This window comes from Pristiophorus japonicus, chromosome 4, assembly GCF_044704955.1.
Source record: "Pristiophorus japonicus isolate sPriJap1 chromosome 4, sPriJap1.hap1, whole genome shotgun sequence".
Classification (NCBI taxonomy): Eukaryota; Metazoa; Chordata; class Chondrichthyes; family Pristiophoridae; genus Pristiophorus; species Pristiophorus japonicus.
This window is the reverse complement of record NC_091980.1, coordinates 5,575,141-5,598,820: the sequence shown is the minus strand read 5'-3', so window position 1 is coordinate 5,598,820 and position 23,680 is coordinate 5,575,141. Positions and strand designations below refer to the sequence as shown.

Here is a 23,680-nt window from a genome sequence, read left to right as displayed (position 1 = left end):
GATGGGATGGGGTCTGTGTCTGTGATTCCCCCCACACACAGTGATGGGACGGGGGTCTGTGTCTGTGATTCCCCCCACACACACGGTAATGGGATGGGGTCTGTGTCTGTGATTCCCCCCACACACACACACAGTGATGGGACGGGGGTCTGTGTCTGTGATTCCCCCACACACACAGTGATGGGATGGGGTCTGTGTCTGTGATTCCCCCCACACACAGTGATGGGACGGGGGTCTGTGTCTGTGATTCCCCCCACACACACGGTAATGGGATGGGGTCTGTGTCTGTGATTCCCCCACACACACACACAGTGATGGGACGGGGGTCTGTGTCTGTGATTCCCCCCACACACACAGTGATGGGACGGGGGATCTGTGTCTGTGATTCCCCCCACACACACAGTGATGGGACGGGGGTCTGTGTCTGTGATTCCCCCCACACACGGTGATGGGACGGGGTCTGTGTCTGCGATTCCCCCCCCCCCCCCCACACACACACGGTGATGGGATGGGGGTCTGTGTCTGTGATTTACCCCCACCCCCACACACACAGTGATGGGACGGGGGTCTGTGTCTGTGATTCCCCCCACACACACGGTGATGGGACGGGGTCTGTGTCTGTAATTCCCCCCACACACACACAGTGATGGGACGGGGGTCTGTGTCTGTGATTCCCCCCACACACACAGTGATGGGACGGGGGTCTGTGTCTGTGATTCCCCCCACACACACAGTGATGGGATGGGGGTCTGTGTCTATGATTCCCCCCTCTCCCACACACACACAGTGATGGGACGGGGTCTGTGTCTGTGATTCCCCCCACACACACAGTGATGGGATGGGGGTCTGTGTCTATGATTCCCCCCTCTCCCACACACATACAGTGATGGGACGGGGTCTGTGTCTGTGATTCCCCCCACACACGCGGTGATAGGACGGGGGTCTGTGTCTGTGATTCCCCCCGGCGATGGGACAGTCTGTGATTCCCTAATATCTCTTGCCTTGTTATACTGGTCAGGCAAAAGGAGTTCTGTCCAAACCCTGCCCCTCCCCCCACCCCACCCCCAGCCTTATTACAAGTACATTTGAAACGGAGGACGAGAGTCTGATAGGATTTAACCCAGTGAATCTTGTGTGTCTCCCATTCTCACGGTCCCTGATATACAATGTACACAGCGGCTGATTAACTAGCACAGCTTGTTTGTAAATCTCATTGTTGGCTCCGGTGAACACTCTTCCCTGTTGTCCCTCACTGAGATTCTCTTCATCTAAGAACATTCCATTCCATTTGCGAGCGAAATCTCGGCTTCACGAGGGATGGGAGCCTTGTCCAGTGAGACAGAAATCTTCTAAACTTCAATCAAATTGCTTCACTCTGTGACAGGCTCAAAAAATGATGGCTGTTTATAAACGTAATGCCCTGGCTGTACAGGTACAGTATCAGCACCTAGTTATAATTAAGGACACAAAGCAATAATCATAGAATCAAAGAAAAATTACGACACGGAAGGAGGCCATTCGGCTCATCCTGTCCGCGCCGGCCGACCAAGAGCTACCCAGCCTAATCCCACTTTCCAGCTCTGGGTCCGTAGCCCTGTAGGTTACGGCACTTCAAGTGCACATCCAAGTACTTTTTAAATGTGGTGAGGGTTTCTGCCTCTACCACCCTTTCAGGCCGTGAGTTCCAGACCCCCACCACCCTCTGGGTGAAGACATTTCCCCTCAAATCCCCTCTAAACCTCCCCCCCCCAATTACTTTAAATCTCTATCCCCTGGTTGTTGACCCCTCTGACAAGGAAAACAGATCCTTCCTATCCACTCTATCCAGGCCCCTCATAATTTTATACACCTCAATAAGGTCTCCCCTCAGCCTCCTCTGTTCCAAGGAACACAACCCCAGCCTATCCAATCTTTCCTCATAGCTAAAATTCTCCAGCCCAGGCAGCATCCTGGTAAATCTCCTCTGTACCCTCTCTAATTCTTGGGATGATTGAAATCAGGAGCAGGCCATTCAGCCTCTCAAGCCGGGGCTGGGAGATGGAGTAAAGATATGGATCAGCCTAGATCTCGCTCCATCGTTCAGCGAGATCAAGGCTGATCCATATCTTAACTCCATCTCCCCGCCCCGGTTGCGTAACCCTTAATACCCTTGCCCAAAAAATCTATCAGTATTGAAATGTTCAGCTGCCCCCAGCTTTTTGGGGGAGAGAGTTCCCAGATTTCCAATTCCCTTTGTGTGCGTTGGTGTTTCCCTACATCGCACCCTGAATATTTCAATCGGTGCCTTTGCTCGGTAAGAGAAATCCGAGAAATTTCTATCCCACGCGTCATCTCCTCAAACATTGATCAAGCTGGGGGCCCTTTCCGCTAGAAAAGAGAAGGCTGAGGGGGGGACCTATTAAGATTATGAAGGGTTTCTGGAGGGTAGACGTAGAGAAGATGTTTCCACTTGTGGGGGCAGACCAAAACTGAAGGGGCCATAAATATAAGACGGTCAGTAATAAATCCAATGGGGAATTCAAGAGTGTAATGGAAATGTTTCATGGCTTCTTTGCTTAAGAGTGCATAGCAACACATTGCTCTCAAGAACTAGTTGTAAATAAAAACAGAACATGCTGGTAATCTCAGCGGGTCAGGCACAACTGTGGAGAGAGCAACTTAACGTTTCAGGTCGATGACCCTTCGTCAGAACATTTAAGAATATATTTAGAACTCATCATCAGAGACAGTCCCTCGGAATCGAGGAAGACTTGCTTCCGCTCTAAAAGTGAGTTCTCGGGTGGCTGAACAGTCCAATACGAGAGCCACAGTCCCCGTCACAGGTGGGACAGACAGTGGTCGAGGGTAAGGGGAGGGTGGGACTGGTTTGCCGCACGCTCCTTCCGCTGCCTGCGCTTGGTTTCTGCACGCTCTCGGCGACGAGACTCGAGGTGCTCAGCGCCCTCCCGGATGCACTTCCTCCACTTAGGGCGGTCTTTGGGCCAGGGACTCCCAGGTGTCGGTGGGGATGTTGCACTTCATCAGGGGGGCTTTGAGGGTGTCCTTGTAACGTTTCCTCTGCCCACCTTTGGCTCGCTTGCCGTGTAGGAGTTCCGAGTAGAGCGCTTGCTTTGGGAGTCTCGTGTCTGGCATGCGGACAATGTGGCCCGCCCAGCGGAGCTGATCGAGTGTGGTCAGTGCTTCAATGCTGGGGATGTTGGCCTGGTCGAGGACGCTAACGTTGGTGCGTCTGTCCTCCCAGGAGATTTGCAGGATCTTGCGGAGACATCGTTGGTGGTATTTCTCCAGCGACTTGATCTGTCTACTGTTCAATTCATATATACGGGACAGAAACAGGCCATTCGGCCCAACTAGACCCTGCCGGCGTTTATGCTCCACTCGAGCCTCCTCCCAGCCTTGCTTATCAAACCCTATCAGCATAACCCTCTAATTTAACTTCTTAATTTGACAGGGACATCTTTGTTGGGTGGAGGAGGAGAAGCAATGGCAGGAAATAAATTTACAGCCTTTATTCAGTGCGAGACAGAAAGTCCTGTAATTACTGTGAATGATTAAGATGTGCTCTTGAATACTGATACTGTGGTTGGGATTTGTAGGATTAGGGTTTAAAGTAAACTATTAAGATAATGGACCCCTTATTAAGGGTCTATTAAGGCGAGGGGAAGTGTAGACAGTGGGAGGGGGGAGGTTGAGGTTGAGGGTCAGATGGCGGGAGATGACGAGTGTAAAGTTGTTTTGGCAGGGGAGCTCCCGAGGGAGCTGCTATCCTGGTAGCCATCTTCACAAGATGGCCGCGGGGCCTACCTCAGGCGCGAACCTTCCCTCCAAACATCCACGCCTCTCATCGGCGATGACGACCAGGCTACCAGCGACCGAGCCTCCTGCAACAGCGACCTGGACCTGACGTCGACTCAGGTGCTCCACCTGATCCCCGATCCTCGTTGCTGCCCGCCGAGCCAGTTGAGCCTCCGCCCAGGCGATTGGGCCCCACTCCCAACGGTGATCGGGCCTCTCCCACGGCGTCTTCCTCCATTTTGGATGCCCCCGAAAGTTTGTCAAACTCCTTCGCCTGCTCCACGACGACATGCAGGCCGTGATCCTTGGCAGTGGATCCATTACAGACCCAATCCACGTCTGGACCGGGGTCAAACAGGGGCTGCGTCTTCGCTCCAACCCTCTTCTCAATCTTCCTCGCTGCTGTGCTCCACCTCACAGTCAACAAGCTCCCCGCTGGAATGGAACTAAACTACAGAACCAGTGGGAAGCTGTTTAACGTACACCGCCTCCAGGCCAGGTCCAAGGCCACCCCAACCTCCGACATTGATGCAAAGATTCAACATCGCCTCCAGTGCGCCAGTGCAGCCTTCGGCCGCCTGAGGAAATGAGTGTTCGAAGACCAGGCCTTCAAACCTACCACCAAGCTCATGGTCTACAGGGCTGTAGTAATACTCACCCTCCTGTATGGATCAGAGGGGTAGTGTTGGAGGGGCAGTACTGAGAGAGCGCTGCACTGTCGGAGGGGCAGTACTGAGGGAATGCTGCACTGTCGGAGGGGCAGTACTGAGGGAGCGCCGCACTGTCGGAGGGGCAGTACTGAGGGAGCTGCGCTGTCGGAGGGGCAGTACTGAGGGAGCACCGCACTGTCGGAGGGGCAGTACTGAGGGAGCACTGCACTGTCGGAGGGGCAGTACTGAGGGAGCACTGCACTGTCGGAGGGGCAGTACTGAGGGAACGCTGCACTGTCGGAGGGACAGTACTGAATGAGTGCTGCACTGTCGGAGGGGCAGTGCTGAGGGAGTGCTGCACTGTCAGAGGTGCTGTCTTTCGGATAAGACATTAAACCGAGGCCCCGTCTGCTCTCTCAGGTGGGCGTAAAAGATCCCATGGCACCTTTTCGAAGAAGAGCTGGGGAGTTATCCCCGGTGTCCTGGGGCCAATATTTATCCCTCCATCAACATAACAAAAAAACTGATTATCTGGTCTTTATCACATTGCTGTTTGTGGGAGCTTGCTGTGCACAGATTGGCTGCCGTGTCTCCTACATTACAACAGTGACTACACTTCAAATGTACTTCATTGGCTGTAAAGCGCTTTGAGACGACCGTGAAAGGCGCTATATAAATGTAAGTCTTTTCGGGAGTTTTCACCACCTTCTGAGTGAAGAAATTTGTCCTCATCTCAGTCCTAAATGGCCGACCCCTTATCCTGAGACTGTGACCCCTGGTTCTAGACTCCCCAGCCCGGGGGAAACATCCTCCCTGCATCTACCCTGTCAAGCTCTGTAAGAAGCATAGCCGTTGTTGTTATATATGCAGATTATAGATATACGCTCTGTGTCGCCACTGTACAGTTGCATAAGATGGAGACTTGTTACCTGACGTACTATTAATAAGGTTTACACTGTGTATATACTATGCTGGCACCACTAGAGGGTGCAACTGGTGGAGGCCGGGGTTTACGGCCCCTGTGGCAGAGGCTGTCCACCAGAGAGCACTGCGGTGGGAGACCTGAGGGTCACCTGCAGGGCCCAGTATAAAAGGCTGCCCACCATGGCTTGTGCCTCACTCTGGAGTTACGAATAAAGGACCAAGGTCACTACAGTTTGAGTACAACACATTGCCTCGTGGAGTCACTCATAAATACATTACACACATAACAGTTGTAATGTCGGAATCATAGCACCCAATTTCTGTACAGCAAGATCCCAAAAACTAGCAGGCTGACAATGACCCAGATAATCTGTATTTTTAGGTGTTAGTTTACAGCAGTTCCTACATTCCAAGAGTGACCACACTCTTTTTAAAAAAAAAAAGTATTTCCTTGCCTCTGAAGGGCTTCGGGTCATCCTGAGGTCATGAAAGGCGCTGTCTCACAATAGGGGGGAACTTCAGCCGCGCCTCTGTTGCGGCGTTAACCAGAGCGGAGCGCCGGGAAATGGTTTGAGTCTCCAGCCTTAAAATTCAGCAGCTGGACCCCGAGTGTGGGGCCGAGCACCAAGGGAGACCTTGTACACCTCTCTCCGGGCGCTAACCCGGCTGAGCAGCAGACAACCCCGAGCTCAACGGCTGGCCTAGCGCCCTGAGAGAGGCCTCACTGGGGGAAAAAAACACCGGCAGAAAAAACACAGAAAACATTCTGAATACATTCATCATCATCACAGGCGGTCCCTCGAACGAGGATGACTTGCTTCCACATGAGTTCACAGATGTTTCAATGAAGGACCCGATGTTCCAGTCCTGAACTCCAGTTGAGGGGGTGGAAGATGCCTGTGTGTGGATTTTTTTAACGCAGGGTGGCCGTTGCACACCAGCCACCACACGGGGCTTGACCGAGCGAGGTCTTGGTCCAGGGGCAAGGGTTAACCAGGGCGACTGGAGACCAGCTCCGCTGCACGGACCCAGTGTGCACACATATCGCACAGTGTGGGCTGGGCCCCGTGCTGCCCCCCGGCCCTCGGCTCTTCTGGGCCTCGTACCCTCATTTGCCGCCTCTCTCGCCGCTCCTCCACCACGATCTCTCGCTGCACCTCCATCACGATCCCTCACCGCACCTCAGCCACGATCCCTCACCGCACCTCCACCACGATCCCTCACCGCACCTCCGCCACGATCCCTCACCGCTCCTCCGCCACGATCCCTCACCGCTCCTCCGCCACGATCCCTCACCGCTCCTCCACCACGATCTCTCGCCGCACCTCTGCCACGATCCCTCACCGCTCCTCCACCACGATCCCTCACCGCACCTCCGCCACGATCTCTCGCCACTCCTCCGCCACGATCCCTCACCGCTCCTCTGACACGATCCCTCACCGCACCTCCGCCACGATCCCTCACCGCTCCTCTGACACGATCCCTCACCGCACCTCCGCCACGATCCCTCACCGCTCCTCCGCCACGATCCCTCACCGCACCTCCGCCACGATCCCTCACCGCACCTCCGCCACGATCCCTCACCGCACCTCCGCCACGATCCCTCACCGCTCCTCCGCCACGATCTCTCGCCACTCCTCCGCCACGACCCCTCACCGCTCCTCTGACACGATCACCCACCAAATCTCAGCCACGATCCCTCACCGCTCCTCCGCCACGATCTACCATGCTCCTCTGCTGTACCAGGGCCCGCCGACGCTCCTGCCCACGTTCCAAATGGCGGGGAGCTGGAAGTTGGAATCCCATCCGGAAATACTACCCACCGCCATTACCCACCCCTCCGCTGCGCAAACAGAGGCAGCAGCGGACCGGAAAGTCCAGCCCAAATTCTTTATTTAGTTAAACGAGGGCCGGTGGGTTAACCTCGCCGTGGGCTCCTGCTGCCTTTTGGTGGGAGAGAAATTAACTGGCCAGAAACCGCCCCCTGTCACTGAGTTAAAATCCATCCACTGCCCTCCACAGGGGCTCAGGATAATTCATTCAGCACAGACCAGGGATGAACTCTGGGTCAGAAGCAAGATACTGCTGATGCTGGAAATCTGAAATATAAACAAGAAACTGCTGGAACTACTCAGCAGCAGTAAGGGCATGAAATAGGAGCAGGAGTCGGCCATCGTGGCTGATCTAATCTAGGCCTCAACTCCATTTCCTTGCCCGCTCCCCAAAACCCTTGCCTCTCTTATCCTTCAAGCATCTGTCCAGAGAATTCAAAAGATTCACGACCCTCGAAGAGAAGAAATTCCTCCTTCAAGACACTCCTTAAAACCTACCTCTTTGACCAAGCTGTTGGTCACCTGCCCTAATTTCTACTCATAAGAAATAGGAGCAGGAGTCGGCCATTTGGCCCCTCGAGCCTGCCCCGCCATTCAATACGATCATGGCTGATCTGATCATGGGCTCAGCTCCACTTCCCTGCCCACTCCCCATAACCCTTCACTCCCTTATCGCTCAAAAATCTGTCTATCTCCACCTTAAATATATTCAATGACCCAGCCTCCACAGCTCTCTGGGGCAGAGAATTCCACAGATTCACGACCCCCTGAGAGAAGAAATTCCTCCTCATCTCCATTTTAAATGGGCCATCCCTTATTCTGAGACTATGCCCCCTAGTTCTAGATTCCTCCACGAGGGGAAACATCCTCTCTGCATCTACCCTGTCGAGCCCCCTCAGAATCTTATTTGTTTCAATAAGATCACCTCTCATTCTTCTAAACTCCAATGGCACAACAAATCTGCTAAAGGACGTAGACAGGCTAAGTGAGTGGGCAAAAATTTGGCAGATGGAGTATAATGTTGGAAAGTGTGAGGTCATGCAGTTTTGCAGAAAAAATCAAAGAGCAAGTTATTATTTAAATGGAGAAAGATTGCAAAGTGCCGCAGTACAGCGGGACCTGGGGGTACTTGTGCATGAAACACAAAAGGATAGTATGCAGGTACAGCAAGTGATCAGGAAGGCCAATGGTATCTTGGCCTTTATTGCAAAGGGGATGGAGTATAAAAGCAGGGAAGTCTTGCTACAGTTATACAGGGTATTGGTGAGGCCACACCTGGAATACTGCGTGCAGTTTTGGTTTCCATATTTACGAAAGGATATACTTGCTTTGGAGGCAGTTCAGAGAAGGTTCACTCGGTTGATTCTGGAGATGAGGGGGTTGACTTATGAGGAAAGGTTGAGTAGGTTGGGCCTCTACTCATTAGAATTCAGAAGAATGAGAGGTGATCTTATCGAAACGTGGGGCTTGACAAGGTGGATGCAGAGAGGATGTTTCCACTGATGGGGGAGACTAGAACTAGGGGGTATGATCTTAGAATAAGGGGCTGCCCATTTAAAACTGAGATGAGGAGAAATTTCTTCTCTCAGAGGGTTGTAAATCTGTGGAGTTCACTGCTTCAGAGAGCTGTGGAAGCTGGGACATTGAATATATTTAAGACAGAGATAGACAGTTTCTTAACCGATAAGAGAATAAGGGGTTATGGGGAGCGGGCGGGGAAGTGGAGCTGAGTCCATGATCAGGTCAGCCATGATCTTATTGAATGGCGGGGCAGGCTCAAGGGGCCAAATGGCCTACTCCTGCTCCTATTTTCTATGTTTCCATGTTTCTATCTCTGTAATCTCCTCCAGCCCCACAACCCCCCTGCCCCCCCCCCTCGCCTCCCCACTCCGAGATGCTCCTCTAATTCTGCCCACCTGAGCATCCCTGATTATAATCGCTCCACCATTGGTGGCCGTGCCTTCTGTTGACTGGGCCCCAAGCTCTGGAACTCCCTCCCTAAACCTCTCCGCTTCTCTCTCCTCCTTTTAAGTCGCTCCTTAAAACCTAGCTCTTTGACCAAGCCTTTGGTCACCTGCCCTAAGTTCTCCTTCTGCGGCTCGGTGTCAAATTTCTTGTCTTATAATACTCCTGTGAAGCGCCTTGGGATGTTTCACTACATTAAAGCCGCTATATAAATACGAGTTGTAGTTGTTGTAATAACAGAAATTGCTGGAAATCTCAGCGGGTCGGGCAGCATCTGTGGAGAGAAACAGAGTTAACGTTTCGCTTGATGACCCTTTGTCAGAAGTTTGAGATATAACAGATTCTTACGGAAGTGCAGGGGCACTGAAAGGGGGAGGGAGGAAAGAACAAAAGGGAAGGTCTGTGATAGGGTGGGAGGCCGGAACGATTAAACGGCTGAAATTGCCTCCTTCCTTAAGGGCGGTGGGGGGGGGGGGCGGTGGGAGGCCCGTCCGCCCTTAAAGGGGAAGGCACACCGCCGCGGCCGCCATTTTATTTTCATTGGCGGCCGACTCTGCGATCGGCCCGACAGTGGCGGCCACGGGTTCGGCCGGCAGCCCCGGTGCGCCCTCATGGGTACCGGGCCGATGGCCTGTCCAAAATCCTCCCTTGTGGCCCAGTGGGGGTGAGGACGTTGGCCCTGAGTGAAGGGGAAGGACCACCCGCCGATATCTGCCCCTCTGCCGCCCCAAAAACCGCCCCGATGATATGTTTTAAAAGAAAGGAGGGCAACTTCCCTCCACCCTCTGCCCCATCGATTCACCACATAATTCGAATTATCTGCCCCGGGGCGGGGGGTGGGGGCGATAATTCGGGGCAGCGGGGCAATAATTTGGAGCGGAGGCAGTAATTCGGGGCAGAGGCCGATAATTCGGGGCGGGGGGGGGGCGGTATTCAGGGTGGGGGCAGTAATTCAGGGCAGAGGGCGATAATTCGGGGCGGGGGGCAGTAATTCGGGGCAGGGGTCAATAATTCGGGGCGGGGGGCAGTAATTTGGGGCAGGGGTCAATAATTCGGGGTGGGGGCAGTAATTCGGGGCAGGGGGGGGCGGTATTCGGGGCGGGGGGCAGTAATTCGGGGCAGAGGGCGATAATTCGGAGCGGGGGGCAGTAATTCGGGGTAGGGGGGCAGTAATTCGGGGCGGGGGGCAGTAATTCGGGGCAGGGGGGCAGTAATTCGGGGCAGGGGGGCAGTAATTCGGAGCGGGGGGCAGTAATTCGGAGCGGGGGGCAGTAATTCGGAGCGGGGGGCAGTAATTCGGGGCAGGGGGGCAGTAATTCGGGGCAGGGAGGCAGTAATTCGGAGCGGGGGGCAGTAATTCGGAGCGGGGGGCAGTAATTCGGGGTAGGGGGGCAGTAATTCGGAGCGGGGGGCAGTAATTCGGAGCGGGGGGCAGTAATTCGGAGCGGGGGGCAGTAATTCGGGGCAGGGGGGCAGTAATTCGGGGCAGGGGGCAGTAATTCGGGGCAGGGGGGCAGTAATTCGGAGCGGGGGGCAGTAATTCGGAGCGGGGGGCAGTAATTCGGGGCAGGGGGGCAGTAATTCGGGGTAGGGGGGCAGTAATTCGGGGCGGGGGGCAGTAATTCGGGGCAGGGGGGCAGTAATTCGGGGCAGGGGGGCAGTAATTCGGAGCGGGGGGCAGTAATTCGGAGCGGGGGGCAGTAATTCGGGGCAGGGGGGCAGTTTTGGCCCCGATGAGACAAGAGGGAAGACGGGCAAAAATGAAATGATCATGGCACAAGTTCAGAAACAAAAAGTTGAATCTAGATGTGGTGTGATCAGCAAGTTGTCGTCGTTATGTTGCCTTGTTTCAAACCTTGCATCTAATTTTCTTTAATTCACCCATTAAAAAGAAACCAGTGACACGCTTGGGGCTGAAAAGCAGCTGTTTTTGTTTGACAGTAACTGCACTCCCACGTCTCACTGTGGCTTTATTTCTTCATTCCCAGACGCGGCAGTTTTGCGGATGCACACTAACGGTTTGTATGCCCATCACCCCCGCAGAGGAGCTGTGTCAACATCTCTCTCTTTTTTTCTGGAACATAAAAACAGATCCCGTACTTTTTCCCATGTTTTTTTTTTCATTCCTTGTGTGTGTTTGGCAGGAGAAGGTCAGTTTATTCAGGAAATGTTTAGGATGTTTGCCAGGACACTTGCCAAGCTCTGCGAGTTGCTCCACCAGGATTGGCAGGCACTGGGGCCCGTGTGGGGCCCGTGTGGGCAAGAGGCCGATGGTTACCTGTTTATGTTAGTGGGGGCGGGAGTGAGACAGTGCTGACAAGAAACATCAGGGGAGGAGACTGCCTCAACAGACATCTTTCCCCCTCCAATTCACGCAGAACGGGACCGACCGAATGACCACATCCAACATCGCGAATTCCCGGGACAATGGAATAAAGAGTGCTGACATCCGTTTAGATGGTCGACTGGCGATCTAATCAAGGTGTTTAACACACCTCGAGGTGGGGGACTCGAGAACTAGGTGGCATAGTCTCAGAATAAGGGTACCGCCTATTTAAAACGGAGATGAGGAGAATTTCTTCTCTCAGAGGGCCGTGAATCTTTGGAATTCTCTGCCCCAGAGAGCTGTGGAGGCTGGGTCATTGAATATATTTAAGGTGGAGATAGACAGATTTTTAAGTGATAAGGGAATCGAGGGTTATGGGGAGCGGGCAGGGAAGTGGAGCTGAGCCCATGATTAGATCAGCCATGATCGTATTGAATGGTGGAGCAGGCTCGAGGGGTCAAATAGCCGACTCCTGCTCCTAATTCTTATGTTCTTAAAGCACTAAAACAGGATTCAATAGAACATAGCAACGTAACAATTCGGAGCAGGAGTCGGCCATTCGGCCCCTCGAGCCTGCTCCGCCATTCAATGAGATCACGGCTGATCTTTGACCTCAACTCCACTTTCCTGCACTGTCCCCATATCCCTTGATTCCCTTAATATCAAAAATCTATCGATCTCAGCCTTGAACATACTCAACGACGGAGCCTCCACAGCTCTCTGGGGCAGAGAATTCCAAAGGTTCACCACCCTCTGAGTGAAGCAATTCCTCCTCATCTCGGTCCTAAATGGCCGAGCCCTTATCCTGAGACTGTGACCCCTGGTTCTAGACTCCCCAGCCCGGGGGAAACAACTACCCTGTCAATCCCTGTAAGAATTTTGTATGTTTCAATGAGATCACCTCTCATTCTTCTAAACTCTAGAGAATATCGGCCTCGTCTACTCAATCTCTCCTCATAGGACAATCCCTCCATCCCAGGAATCAGTCTGGTGAACCTTCGCTGCACTCCCTCTATGGCAAATCAAATCTCCTCTTATCTTTCTCTACTCTAAGGAGAACAGCCCCCCCATTTATTGGTCTCTCTACATACTTTAGTAAACATGAAGGGGCTGAAATTCAGCCTCCCGGAAAGGCCACGTACCTCCGGAAAGCTGCGGCCAAGCGGCGGAATCGAGTGGCTGCCGCCATCGAAATTCTCCTCGGGGGAATCTGCAGTGGTGCTGACTTCCCCCCCCCCCCCGCTCCCCCCTCCCCACGCCCCCCCCACTTACCCCGCTCCCCCACACTCCCTCCGCTCCCCCCCCGCTCCCCGCCGCCCCACTTACCCCGCTCCCCCTCCACTTCCCCCCCCCCACACTCCCCCCCACTCCCCCGCTACCCCCCCACTCCCCCCCGCTCCCCCCCACTCCCACCCCAACCTCCCACACCTCTGCACCCCCCCCCCCTCCCACCCCCACACCCGCCACGGTCTTGTTGTGTCGGAGCACTGTGCCGGCCGGCTCGAGACCACCAGCGGAGGTGAAAGGAGTCTTGCCTGAATCGCCATTTTTTTCTATTCAAAAAATTTTTCGGACTTCTGAAGACTTTCTTAGTCGCCCTTTTAACATTGGTGTTCAACACTAGTGGCCTGGGGGCCTCAGTCTGTGCTCCACAGAGACCTGATAGTAAAGGCTGAGCCTGCAGACGCAATGGGCTCAATGCTAGCCGGGGAACGCCTCCTGCACAGTGTGCACGGCAGAGAGGCCCGCAGGAGAAGGCGGGTCCGGAGGAAGTGGGCGAGGGACGCAGCAGCCAAGGCTGCCCAATGCAGAGATGGGCCCGGAGATGGCCATAGACCTCAAGGCAGAGAGGTTGGCCAGGAGGGTGTTGGCGTTCGGAGGAGGGCGAGGTACGCTGATCCCCTGCCCCAGATAGTGGGCGGGGAGCCAGATGCTTGCCAGCAGCAGCCTGCAGAGGCCGAGGAGCATCAAGAGGAAGAGAGAGAAGGCATTCAGCCAGCTGCCTGAGGAGGGGCCCAGCATAGAGTTTGGGGAAGGAGGCCCCATCCTGCAAAGGTCGACAGGCACCAGTTTTTCTTCCTGGAGCTCACAGATGAGCAATTTCGCCACAGGCTCCGATTCAGGAAGGACATCCTGAGAGAGCTGTGCAATCTCCCGTGCCCAGATCTGCAGCCTCGGCCAAGGCCAAGGACAGCTGTGAGTGTGGGGACCAAGGTCACCATCGTACTCAACTTTTACGCAACTGGCACTTTCCAATCTGCAACTGTGGATATATCTAACATCTCTCAGTTCTCTGCCCATCGCTCCATCCGTCAAGATGCTCTCTACAGGAGAAGGCTGAAATACATTTCATTCCCGATGTGCAGGGAGAAGCAGGTGGAGCGACAGACGGGGTTTGTGCAGGTAGTGGGGTTCCCCAGGGCCCCACAAACCCATGCGGAGATGTTCATGAACCGAAAGGGATTCTACTCCCTCAGCCTGCAGCTGATGTGCGACCTCCAGTGCAAGATCATGGCGATCGATGCCAGGTATCCAGGCAGCAGCCACGATGCCTTCATCCTGTGCCAGAGCAGTGTGCCCGCCGTGTTCTCGGGGCCCAAACCAGGATTGCGGATGGATCCCCTGTCCGTCCACTTGGCCGCTCACTCCCCTTCGCAACCCCAGCACGGCTGCCGAACATTCCTACAACCTACTCGCATTCCGCCAGCAGGTGCACCACTGAGTACTGCATCGGGATCCTCAAACAGAGGTCCCGTCGCCTGGACCGCTCTGGTGGAGTGTTGCTGTACCCGCCTGAGCGGCTCTCCCTGTCCGTGGTCGTCTACTGCAGGCTCCACAACCTGGCCATCATGAGGGACCAGCCGCTGGAGGTCGATCCAGCAGTAACATCTGAGGAGGAGGCTCAGGAGGGGGAGGGAGAGGGAGAGGGAGAGGAGGAGTGTGAGACGGAGGAGGGGGAAAAGCAGAAGGGGGAGGGAGGAGGAGGAGGAGGAGGAGGAGGAGGAACAGGAACAGGAGGACGCGCAGGAGGAGGAGGGGAAAATGCTTGAAACTATCATTAAGGAAGAAATAACGGGACATCGAGATAGGAATAGTGCAAATCAAGCAGATGCAAATTGGATTCATGAAGGGGAAATCATGTTTAACTAATTTATTGGAATTCTTTGAGGATATAACGAGCATGGTGGATAGAGGTGTACCGATGGATGCGGTGTATTTAGATTTCCAAAAGGCATTCGATAAGGTGCCACACAAAAGGTTACTGCAGAAGATGAAGGTACGCGGAGTCAGAGGAAATGTATTAGCATGGATCGAAAATTGGCTGGCGAACAGAAAGCAGAGAGTCGGGATAAATGGGTCCTTTTCGGGTTGGAAATCGGTGGTTAGTGGTGTGCCACAGGGATCGGTGCTGGGACCACAACTGTTTACAATATACATAGATGACCTGGAAGAGGGGACAGAGTGTAGTGTAACAAAATTTGCAGATGACACAAAGATTAGTGGGAAAGTGGGTTGTGTAGAGAACACAGAGAGGCTGCAAAGAGATTTAGATAGGTTAAGCGAATGGGCTAAGCTTTGGCAGATGGAATACAATGTCGGAAAATGTGAGGTCATCCACCTTGGGGGGGAAAAAAACAGTAAAAGGGAATATTATTTGAATGGGGAGAAATTACAACATGCTGCAGTGCAGAGGGACCTGGGGGTCCTTGTGCATGAAACCCAAAAAGTTAGTTTGCAGGTGCAGCAGGTAATCAGGAAGGCGAATGGAATGTTGGCCTTCATTGCGAGAGAGATGGAGTACAAAAGCAGGGAGGTCCTTCTGCAACTGTACAGGGTATTGGTGAGGCCGCACCTGGAGTACTGCGTGCAGTTTTGGTCACCTTACTTAAGGAAGGATATACTAGCTTTGGAGGGGGTACAGAGACGATTCACTAGGCTGATTCCGGAGATGAGGGGGTTACCTTATGATGATAGATTGAGTAGACTGGGTCTTTACTCGTTGGAGTTCAGAAGGATGAGGGGTGATCTTATCGAAACATTTAAAATAATGAAAGGGATAGACAAGATAGAGGCAGAGAGGTTGTTCCCACTGATCGGGGAGACTAGAACTAGGGGGCACAGCCTCAAAATACTGTGGAGCCAATTTAAAACCGAGTTGAGAAGGAATTTCTTCTCCCAGAGGGTTGTGAATCTGTGGAATTCTCTGCCCAAGGAAGCAGTTGAGGCTAGCTCATTGAATGTATTCAAGTCACAGATAGATAGATTTTTAACCAATAAGGGAATTAAGGGTTACGGGGAGCGGGCGGGTAAGTGGAGCTGAGTCCACGGCCAGATCAGCCATGATCTTGTTGAATGGCGGAGCAGGCTCGAGGGGCTAGATGGTCTACTCCTGTTCCTAATTCTTATGTTCTTATGTTCTTATGAGGGGGGGGGGAGGAGCAGGAGGAGGAGGTGGAGGATGAAGAGGAGGCGGAGGAGGACCAGGATGCGCGTCGCCATGCCAACCCTGCAGGGGAAGTTCCGACCTGTTTCATCGCTGCTCATTTCCGGAGTTAATGCCCACATCACCGTTCAGCTTTGCTTTTCCATGGCCATCCCAATGAGTCCCATTCCTACAACATTGGCCCACGTCAAATGATACACCTGCCCAGATATAGGGACACAAAATAAAAATTTATTACAGAACAAAGAAAGGTGCAAAAAAACATACACATAATCATTTCTCACCCTTATAACCCCTTTTACACAAACCTATCCTGCTACTACGCAGTGTCTCCCCTGTGGCTGCCTCCTGGCTCTGTGTTTTCTGTGTGGAAGCCACAGATGTCCTTCTCAGATGCCCTCGACCAGCTCTGGCCCTGGAAGGGCCGCCGAGAGACTGGGCAGCACCGGGTTCAGTCGTCCTTGGCTCAGACGAGGCCATGCTTGGAGGCAATGGCGGAGTGACGGGCCTGGCCTCAGACATGCTGTGATCCTGAGAGAGCACATCATCTGTATCCTGGTCAAAGGAGCCTGTGCCGCTCACGGGGAGTGGCACATTACCGCCGGTACCAATCTGAGGAAGCTCAGGTCGGGGTTGTGGCACCACACCGGAAGGTTCCCCCCCGTGGCCCGTGGTGGAGCTAGCCGCGACACTGGCAACACTGAGGTGTCGGGGGACATCGAGCTGAGGCTTCATGAGAGCAGCGAGGGTCTCAAAGCCGCCAGACATGATGCTCCGTGGCCTGTTGCCCGGTGTGCATAAGTGCATTCTGAGCTTCCAGGGCCGGGGCTACCCTCTCCAATCCAGCACCGATGCGCTCATTCCCTCGCGCCTGTGCTGCAATGGCAGCCGCCACATCATCTATCGGTCGCGGCATTGCATCTGGATCCGCACGGTCTCGCTGGGAGCCCACCATTGCCTGCACACCGGCAACGATGGGCTCCATGGAGGGGCGCCGAGCTGTCGACAATGCGGGAGGCGGACTCCTCCGTGCTCCTCACCGCCTCCGACAGCCTCTCCGGCACCCTTGCCAGTGCCCCCAACATCTGGGAATGCCCGGCCTCCACCCTTCTGTTGCAAGCCCCAACGTCGATGGGCTGGCCTGAGCCCTCACCAGCAGGTCTCCCGTGCACACTCGCCCCGCGGAGGGCTGGCACCCGAGGTCCCCTCTGCCCACCGCCATGCTGCAGCTCGCTCGGCCCCGGTGCAGCACCCAGTGCAGGCTCCTCTGCTGTGTCGACTAGATCCGACCGCGTACTCCCAGTATCTGAGCTGGTGACTGTAGGAAGCAGTGACACGGTGCTGACAGCAGTGTCCCCCTCTTCCTCCACCTCATCTGATAGGTCCCCAACAGATGGAGGGGGATCCAGGTTGTCATCCAGGCTCAAGCCCCCAATGTCCTCCAGCGTGTCAGGGTGGCCGTGGCTGTCATTGCCCTCTTGGCCGTCCTCCAGGGCTTGGCCTCTCTCTCTGTGTCCACACCATCCTCTCCCTGGCCTTGGCTGCCACTGCCCTCAAGGCTGTCGTCCTGCCCTGCCCTCTCACTCGCACCAGCACTCGGACCCTCGCCTTGGCTCTCACCCGGCCTCTCACCTGCAAGCATAACTGGCACAAGGGCTGCTGTGAGAAGGAGGTGGGGGATTGACGCAAGGAGGCTGCAACTTGCACACTTCCAGAGGGAAAGGCACAGTAGGCATTGGAGCATTCAGGGAGAGATGGTACAGGAAGGCCTTCACTTATCCATGCTGCCCGCAAGGGGGGGGTGGGCACGGAGGCCAGAGGGAAGGCAGCATGTCTGCCCACTCGGGCCTCTACCCTCTCCTCCAAGGGGGAACCAGGATCTGAAGGTGAGCCTCTCCATTACCTGTCCTCCTTTGCTCCATACAGTTGTGAGCAACCTTGGCTTGCAAAACAACGGGATTGGACAGGTTAGATGCAGGAAGGATGTTCCCGTTGCTGGGGAGTTCCAGAACCAGGGGTCACATGCGGTCACAAGAATATGCGGTCAGCCATTTAGGACCGAGATGAGGAGAAACTTTTTCACTCAGAGAGTTGTGAACCTGTGGAATTCTCTACCGCAGAAAGTTGTTGGGGCCAGTTCGTTAGATATATTCGAAAGGGAGTTAGATGTGGCCCTTACGGCTAAAGGGATCAAGGGGTATGGAGAGAAAGCAGGAATGGGGTACTGAGGTCAATGATCAGCCATGATCTTATTGAATGGTGGTGCAGGCTCGAAGGGCCGAATGGCCTACTCCTGCACCTATTTTCTATGTTTCTAACCTGCGCAGGGTGGGGGGAGGGGGGAAATCAGAAGGAGCGTTGCCCAGCACCGCCTTCTCAAGGGCATCACCATCGGCAGTCCCTCGGAATCGAGGAAGACTTGCTTCCACTCTTAAAATGAATCCTTAGGTGGCTGAACAGTCCAATATGGGAATTACAGTCTCTGTCACAGGTGGGACAGACAGTGGTTGAGGGAAAGGGAGGGTGGGGAGTCTGGTTTGCCGCACGCTCCTTCCGCTGCCTGCGCTTGGTTTCTGCATGCTCTCGGCGACAAGACTCGAGGTGCTCAGCGCCCCTCCCGGATGCTCTGCCTCCACTTAGGGCGGTCTTTGGCTCAAGTCCTGAGGGTGAGTTATTGAAGGAAAAAGTGTCGAACGCCCCTTTTCCTAACACAGAATGAAAGAGAAGCAATCGGGCCCTTACCTGCAGCGTATTTATTTTTACGATGGCGATGTGAAGGAGAGGGCAAAGTCGGGCCGGGAATCTGAGTTGTCTCTGCAGGACATCAGGGAACGATCATTAAGTTATATAATGCTGAAGTCAGGAAATAATTGAGTGCTGTTCGCTTGACCCCCTGCTCGGAACAGTTGGAAGCGATGCAGAGAGAGAGAGTTTGAAGTCGGACTCCAAAGCTTTGACTGGGCCTGAACTTTGCTGCGGTTGCCGTGGCGACGGGAAGTTTACGTGCCTCTGGAAGACGCTGTGTTTCTTGTGAAAATAAAGGCCAGCGGAGGGGACGGCAAGGCAACCCCACATGTTACCGGTGGTGGGGGTGGGCAGGGGAGCAGGTTAGAGGAGAATAATTACACCGACGGGCGGGGGGGGGGGGTGGTGGGGGGAAGTGGGATGGGAGGAGGACTCGGGCAAATCGGCAGGACCCGGGGGTCACACTGTGCCTGTGTTTTTACACTGGGAGGCCCAGGAATTTCGGGCAATCCGGGCATTTCCCGCCGAAGCCAAGTCGGGGAATTTCTCCAGGGAAGGGAAGGGTGAAGCGTGTGTCCCCAGTGGTTTGAGCGGACTGTGCTGGGCCATCCGAAGCTGGAAGACCCAGGGCCTGGAACCCCACCCCACCCCACCCTCGCTCGAGGGCTGAGAAAGAAGGGAAGAACTTCACGCAGGATATACGCCACAGCAACAGGCCATTCGGCCCGACCAGTCCATGCCGGCATTCATGCTCCACTCAAATCTCCTCCCGTCTTTCCTCATAAGAACATAAGAAATAGGAGCAGGAGTAGGCCATTCGGCCCCTCGAGCCTGCTCTGCCATTCAATAAATGGGTGCATTTGCATTTATATCGCGCTTTTCACAACCTTAGAACGGCCCATAGCGCTTTACAGCCAATTATGTACTTTTTTTTAAGTGTAGTCACAGTTGTAATGTAGGAAAAACTGGAGCCAATTTGCGCACAGCAAGCTCCCACACACAGCAATGTGATGATGACCCAGATAATTTGTTTTTTTACTGATGTTGGTAAGAGGGATAAATATTGGCCCCAGGACACCGGGGAGAACTCCCCCTGCTCTTCTTCGAAATAGCACCATGGGATCTTTTATGTCCACCTGAGAGAGCAGACGGGGCCTCGGTTTAACGTCTCCTCTGAAAGACTGCCCCTCCGACAGTGCAGCGCTCCCTCAGTACAGTCCCTCCAACAGTGTGGCATTCCCACAGTACTGCCCCTCTGACAATGTGGCACTCCCTCAGTACTGCCCCTCCGACAGTGCGGCGCTCCCTCAGTACTGCCCCTCCGACAGTGCGGCGCTCCCTCAGCACTGCCCCTCCGACAGTGCGGGACTCCCTCAATACTGCCCCTCCGACAGTGCAGCGCTCCCTCAGTACTGCCTCTCCAACAGTGCAGCGCTCCCTCAGTACTGCCCCTCCGACAGTGAAGCACTCCCTCAGTACTGCCCCTCCGACAGTGCGGTGCTCCCTCAGCACTGCCCCTCCGACAGTGAAGCACTCCCTCAGTACTGCCCCTCCGACAGTGCGGTGCTCCCTCAGCACTGCCCCTCCGACAGTGCGGGACTCCCTCAGTACTGCCCCTCCGACAGTGCGGTGCTCCCTCAGTACTGCCCCTCCGACAGTGCAGCACTCCGTCAGTACTGCCCCTCCAACAGTGCAGCGCTCCCTCAGCACTGCCCCTCCGACAGTGAAGCACTCCCTCAGTACTGCCCCTCCGACAGTGCGGTGCTCCCTCAGCACTGCCCCTCCGACAGTGCGGGACTCCCTCAGTACTGCCCCTCCAACAGTGTGGCATTCCCACAGTACTGCCCCTCTGACAATGTGGCACTCCCTCAGTACTGCCCCTCCGACAGTGCGGCGCTCCCTCAGTACTGCCCCTCCGACAGTGCGGCGCTCCCTCAGCACTGCCCCTCCGACAGTGCGGGACTCCCTCAGTACTGCCCCTCCGACAGTGCGGTGCTCCCTCAGTACTGCCCCTCCGACAGTGCGGTGCTCCCTCAGTACTGCCCCTCCGACAGTGCAGCGCTCCCTCAGTACTGCCCCTCCAACAGTGCAGCGCTCCCTCAGTACTGCCCCTCCGACAGTGAAGCACTCCCTCAGTACTGCCCCTCCGACAGTGCGGTGCTCCCTCAGCACTGCCCCTCCGACAGTGCGGGACTCCCTCAGTACTGCCCCTCCGACAGTGCGGCGCTCACTCAGTACTGCCCCTCCGACAGTGCGGTGCTCCCTCAGTACTGCCCCTCCGACAGTGCAGCACTCCGTCAGTACTGCCCCTCCAACAGTGCAGCGCTCCCTCAGTACTGCCCCTCCAACAGTGCGGCGCTCCCTCAATACTGCCCCTCCGACAGTGCAGCACTCCCTCAGTACTGTCCCTCCGACAGTGCGGTGCTCCCTCAGCACTGCCCCTCCGACAGTGCGGGACTCCCTCAGCACTGCCCCTCCGACAGTGTGGCACTCCTTCAGCCCTGCACTGGGAGTGTCAGCCTAAATTTTGTCCTGCAGTCTCTGGAGCAGTACACAAACCCACAAACTTCTGACTCCGAGGCGTTGGTGCTACCCACTGAGCCACAGCTGAGGTCCATTTATGTTGACCTTTTGCATGAGACTGAATGTCAGATTGTTCTGGGTACCAGTAATGCTAACAACTCGGGCAAGCAAGGAAGGGAGATGGAGCCAACTTCAGAATATCTCTGTGAGACTCCTCCTCTAACTCGGTGCAGGGAGTGGGGGGAGGGTGTGAGTGGGGTGTGTGGGGGGGTGGGGGGCAGTGTGGGGGCAGGGTGACAAGGGAGGTTGGGGTTAGAATTAGAGTTTGAAAACTCTAGCACACCATTATTACCCATACGCTTTTGTGAATTGCCTTGGGATGTTTTACTATGTTAAAGGCGCTATTTAAATGCATAAATATTATTGTTGCATAACAAGGAGAACATCCCCCAAAACTATACTCTAATATTCTGCTCCTTCAGGGCCAGAGCTCTTTGTGGTAACTGTAGAATTGAATTTGCATGGTTGACAATTGAAATCTAACCGATGTGCTCTTGTGGTTTTTCAGAACCTGGTCCTCCTGATCGTGTTAGAGGATGTCTACCATTGGCTGGGATCTTTTTCTTGCAGGTATCAGTTCAATGGGGTGTGGGCTGCTCAGGCGTGTGTCTTTGGCAGTCAGATAGCCATGTGCGTTGGGCAAAATGGGCAATGGCAGACTCAGATCAAGGGTCACTTGTCATAACCAGGTGGGCTGCAGATGTCACATGGTTGGACTGTGTCTCTATCCCTGAACAGGGCACACCCAGAGTACTGTGTACAGTTTTAGTCTCCTTATTTACATAAGAACATAAGAAATAGGAGCAGGAGTAGGCCATATGGCCCCTCGAGCCTGCTCCGCCATTCAATAAGATCATGGCTGATCCGATCATGGACTCAGCTCCACTTCCCCGCCCGCTCTCCATAACCTCTTATCCCTTATCGTTTAAGAAACTGTCTTTTTCTGTCTTAAATTTATTCAATGTCCCAGCTTCCACAGCTCTCTGAGGCAGCAAATTCCACAGATTTACAACCCTCTGAGAGAAGAAATTCCTCTTCATCTCAGTTTTAAATGGGCAGCCCCTTATTCTAAGATCATGCCCCCTAGTTCTAGTCTCCCCCATCAGTGGAAACATCCTCTCTGTATCCACCTTGTCAGGCCCCCTCATAATCTTATACGTTTCGATAAGATCACCTCTCATTCTTCTGAATTCCTATGAGTAGAGGCCCAACCTCCTCAACCTTTCCTCATAAGTCAACCCCCTCATCCCCAGAATCAACCGAGTGAACCTTCTCTGAACTGCCTCCAAAGCAAGTTTTTATTTTCGTAAATATGGAAACCAAAACTGCACGCAGTATTCCAGGTGTGGCCTCACCAATACCCTGTATAACTGTAGCAAGACTTCCCTGCTCTTATACTCCATCCTCTTTGCAATAAAGGCCAAGATTCCATTGGCCTTCCTTAAGGAGGGATATTCTTGCGAGAGGAATTGAGTATAGGAGCAGGGAGGTCTTACTGCAGTTGTATAGGGCCTTGGTGAATGGCCTACTCCTGCACCTATTTTCTATGTTTCTATGACTCTATGACAGGGTAGATGCAGAGAGGATGTTTCCCCTCATGGGCAATCTAGAACTAGGGGGCATAGTTTTAGAATAAAGGGCCGTCGATTTAAAACTGAGATGAGGAGGAATTTCTTCTCTCAGAGGGTTGTAAATCTGTGGAATTCTCTGCCCCAGAGAGCTGTGGAGGCTGGGTCATTGAATGTATTTAAGGTGGAGATAGAGAGATTTTTGAAGGCTAAGTGAGTCAAGGGTTATGGGGAGTGGGCAGGGAAGTGGAGTTGAGGCCAAGATCAGATCAGCCATGATCTTATTGAATGCCGGAGCAGGCTCGAGGGGCCATATGGCCGATTCCTGCTCCTCTTCTACCTATTGTTCCTCATCCATTCCAGTCTTGCCATGTCTAATGGAAAATAAGAGTCTAAATGGGGGAGAACATAAGAACATAAATGTTAATCTGTGCCTTTGTTGCCTCCAGACTTGTCTATTCCAACGCTCTCTTGGCCAGCCTCTCACCTTAAACCCTCTGTCAACTTGAAATCATCCAAAGCTCGGCCGTCCCATGTCCTAACTCGCACTGAGTCCCGCTCACCCATCACCCCCTGTGCTCACTGCCCCGTGTCCTAACTCGCACCGAGTCCTGCTCACCCATCACCCCCTGTGCTCGCTGCCCCGTGTCCTAACTCACACCAAGTCCCACTCACCCATCATCCCCTGTGCTCGCTGCCCCATGTTCTAACTCGCACCGAGTCCTGCTCACCCATCACCCCCTGTGCTCGCTGCCCCGTGTCCTAACTCGCACCGAGTCCCGCTCACCCATCACCCCCTGTGCTCACTGCCCCGTGTCCTAACTTGCACAGAGTCCTGCTCACCCATC

General features: G+C 54.3%; 1 protein-coding gene across 1 annotated transcript in view; it reads left to right on the top strand.

The window, feature by feature from the left end:
• Positions 1–23,680, top strand: part of pdgfrb (platelet-derived growth factor receptor, beta polypeptide) — a 131,290-nt gene that overhangs the window by 16,866 nt on the left and 90,744 nt on the right. The window contains exon 2 of the mRNA XM_070877987.1: positions 21,773–21,834. Coding sequence (XP_070734088.1) covers positions 21,801–21,834 — 34 coding nt within the window. The 5' untranslated portion in view covers positions 21,773–21,800. The remainder of the gene's footprint in view (positions 1–21,772; positions 21,835–23,680) is intronic.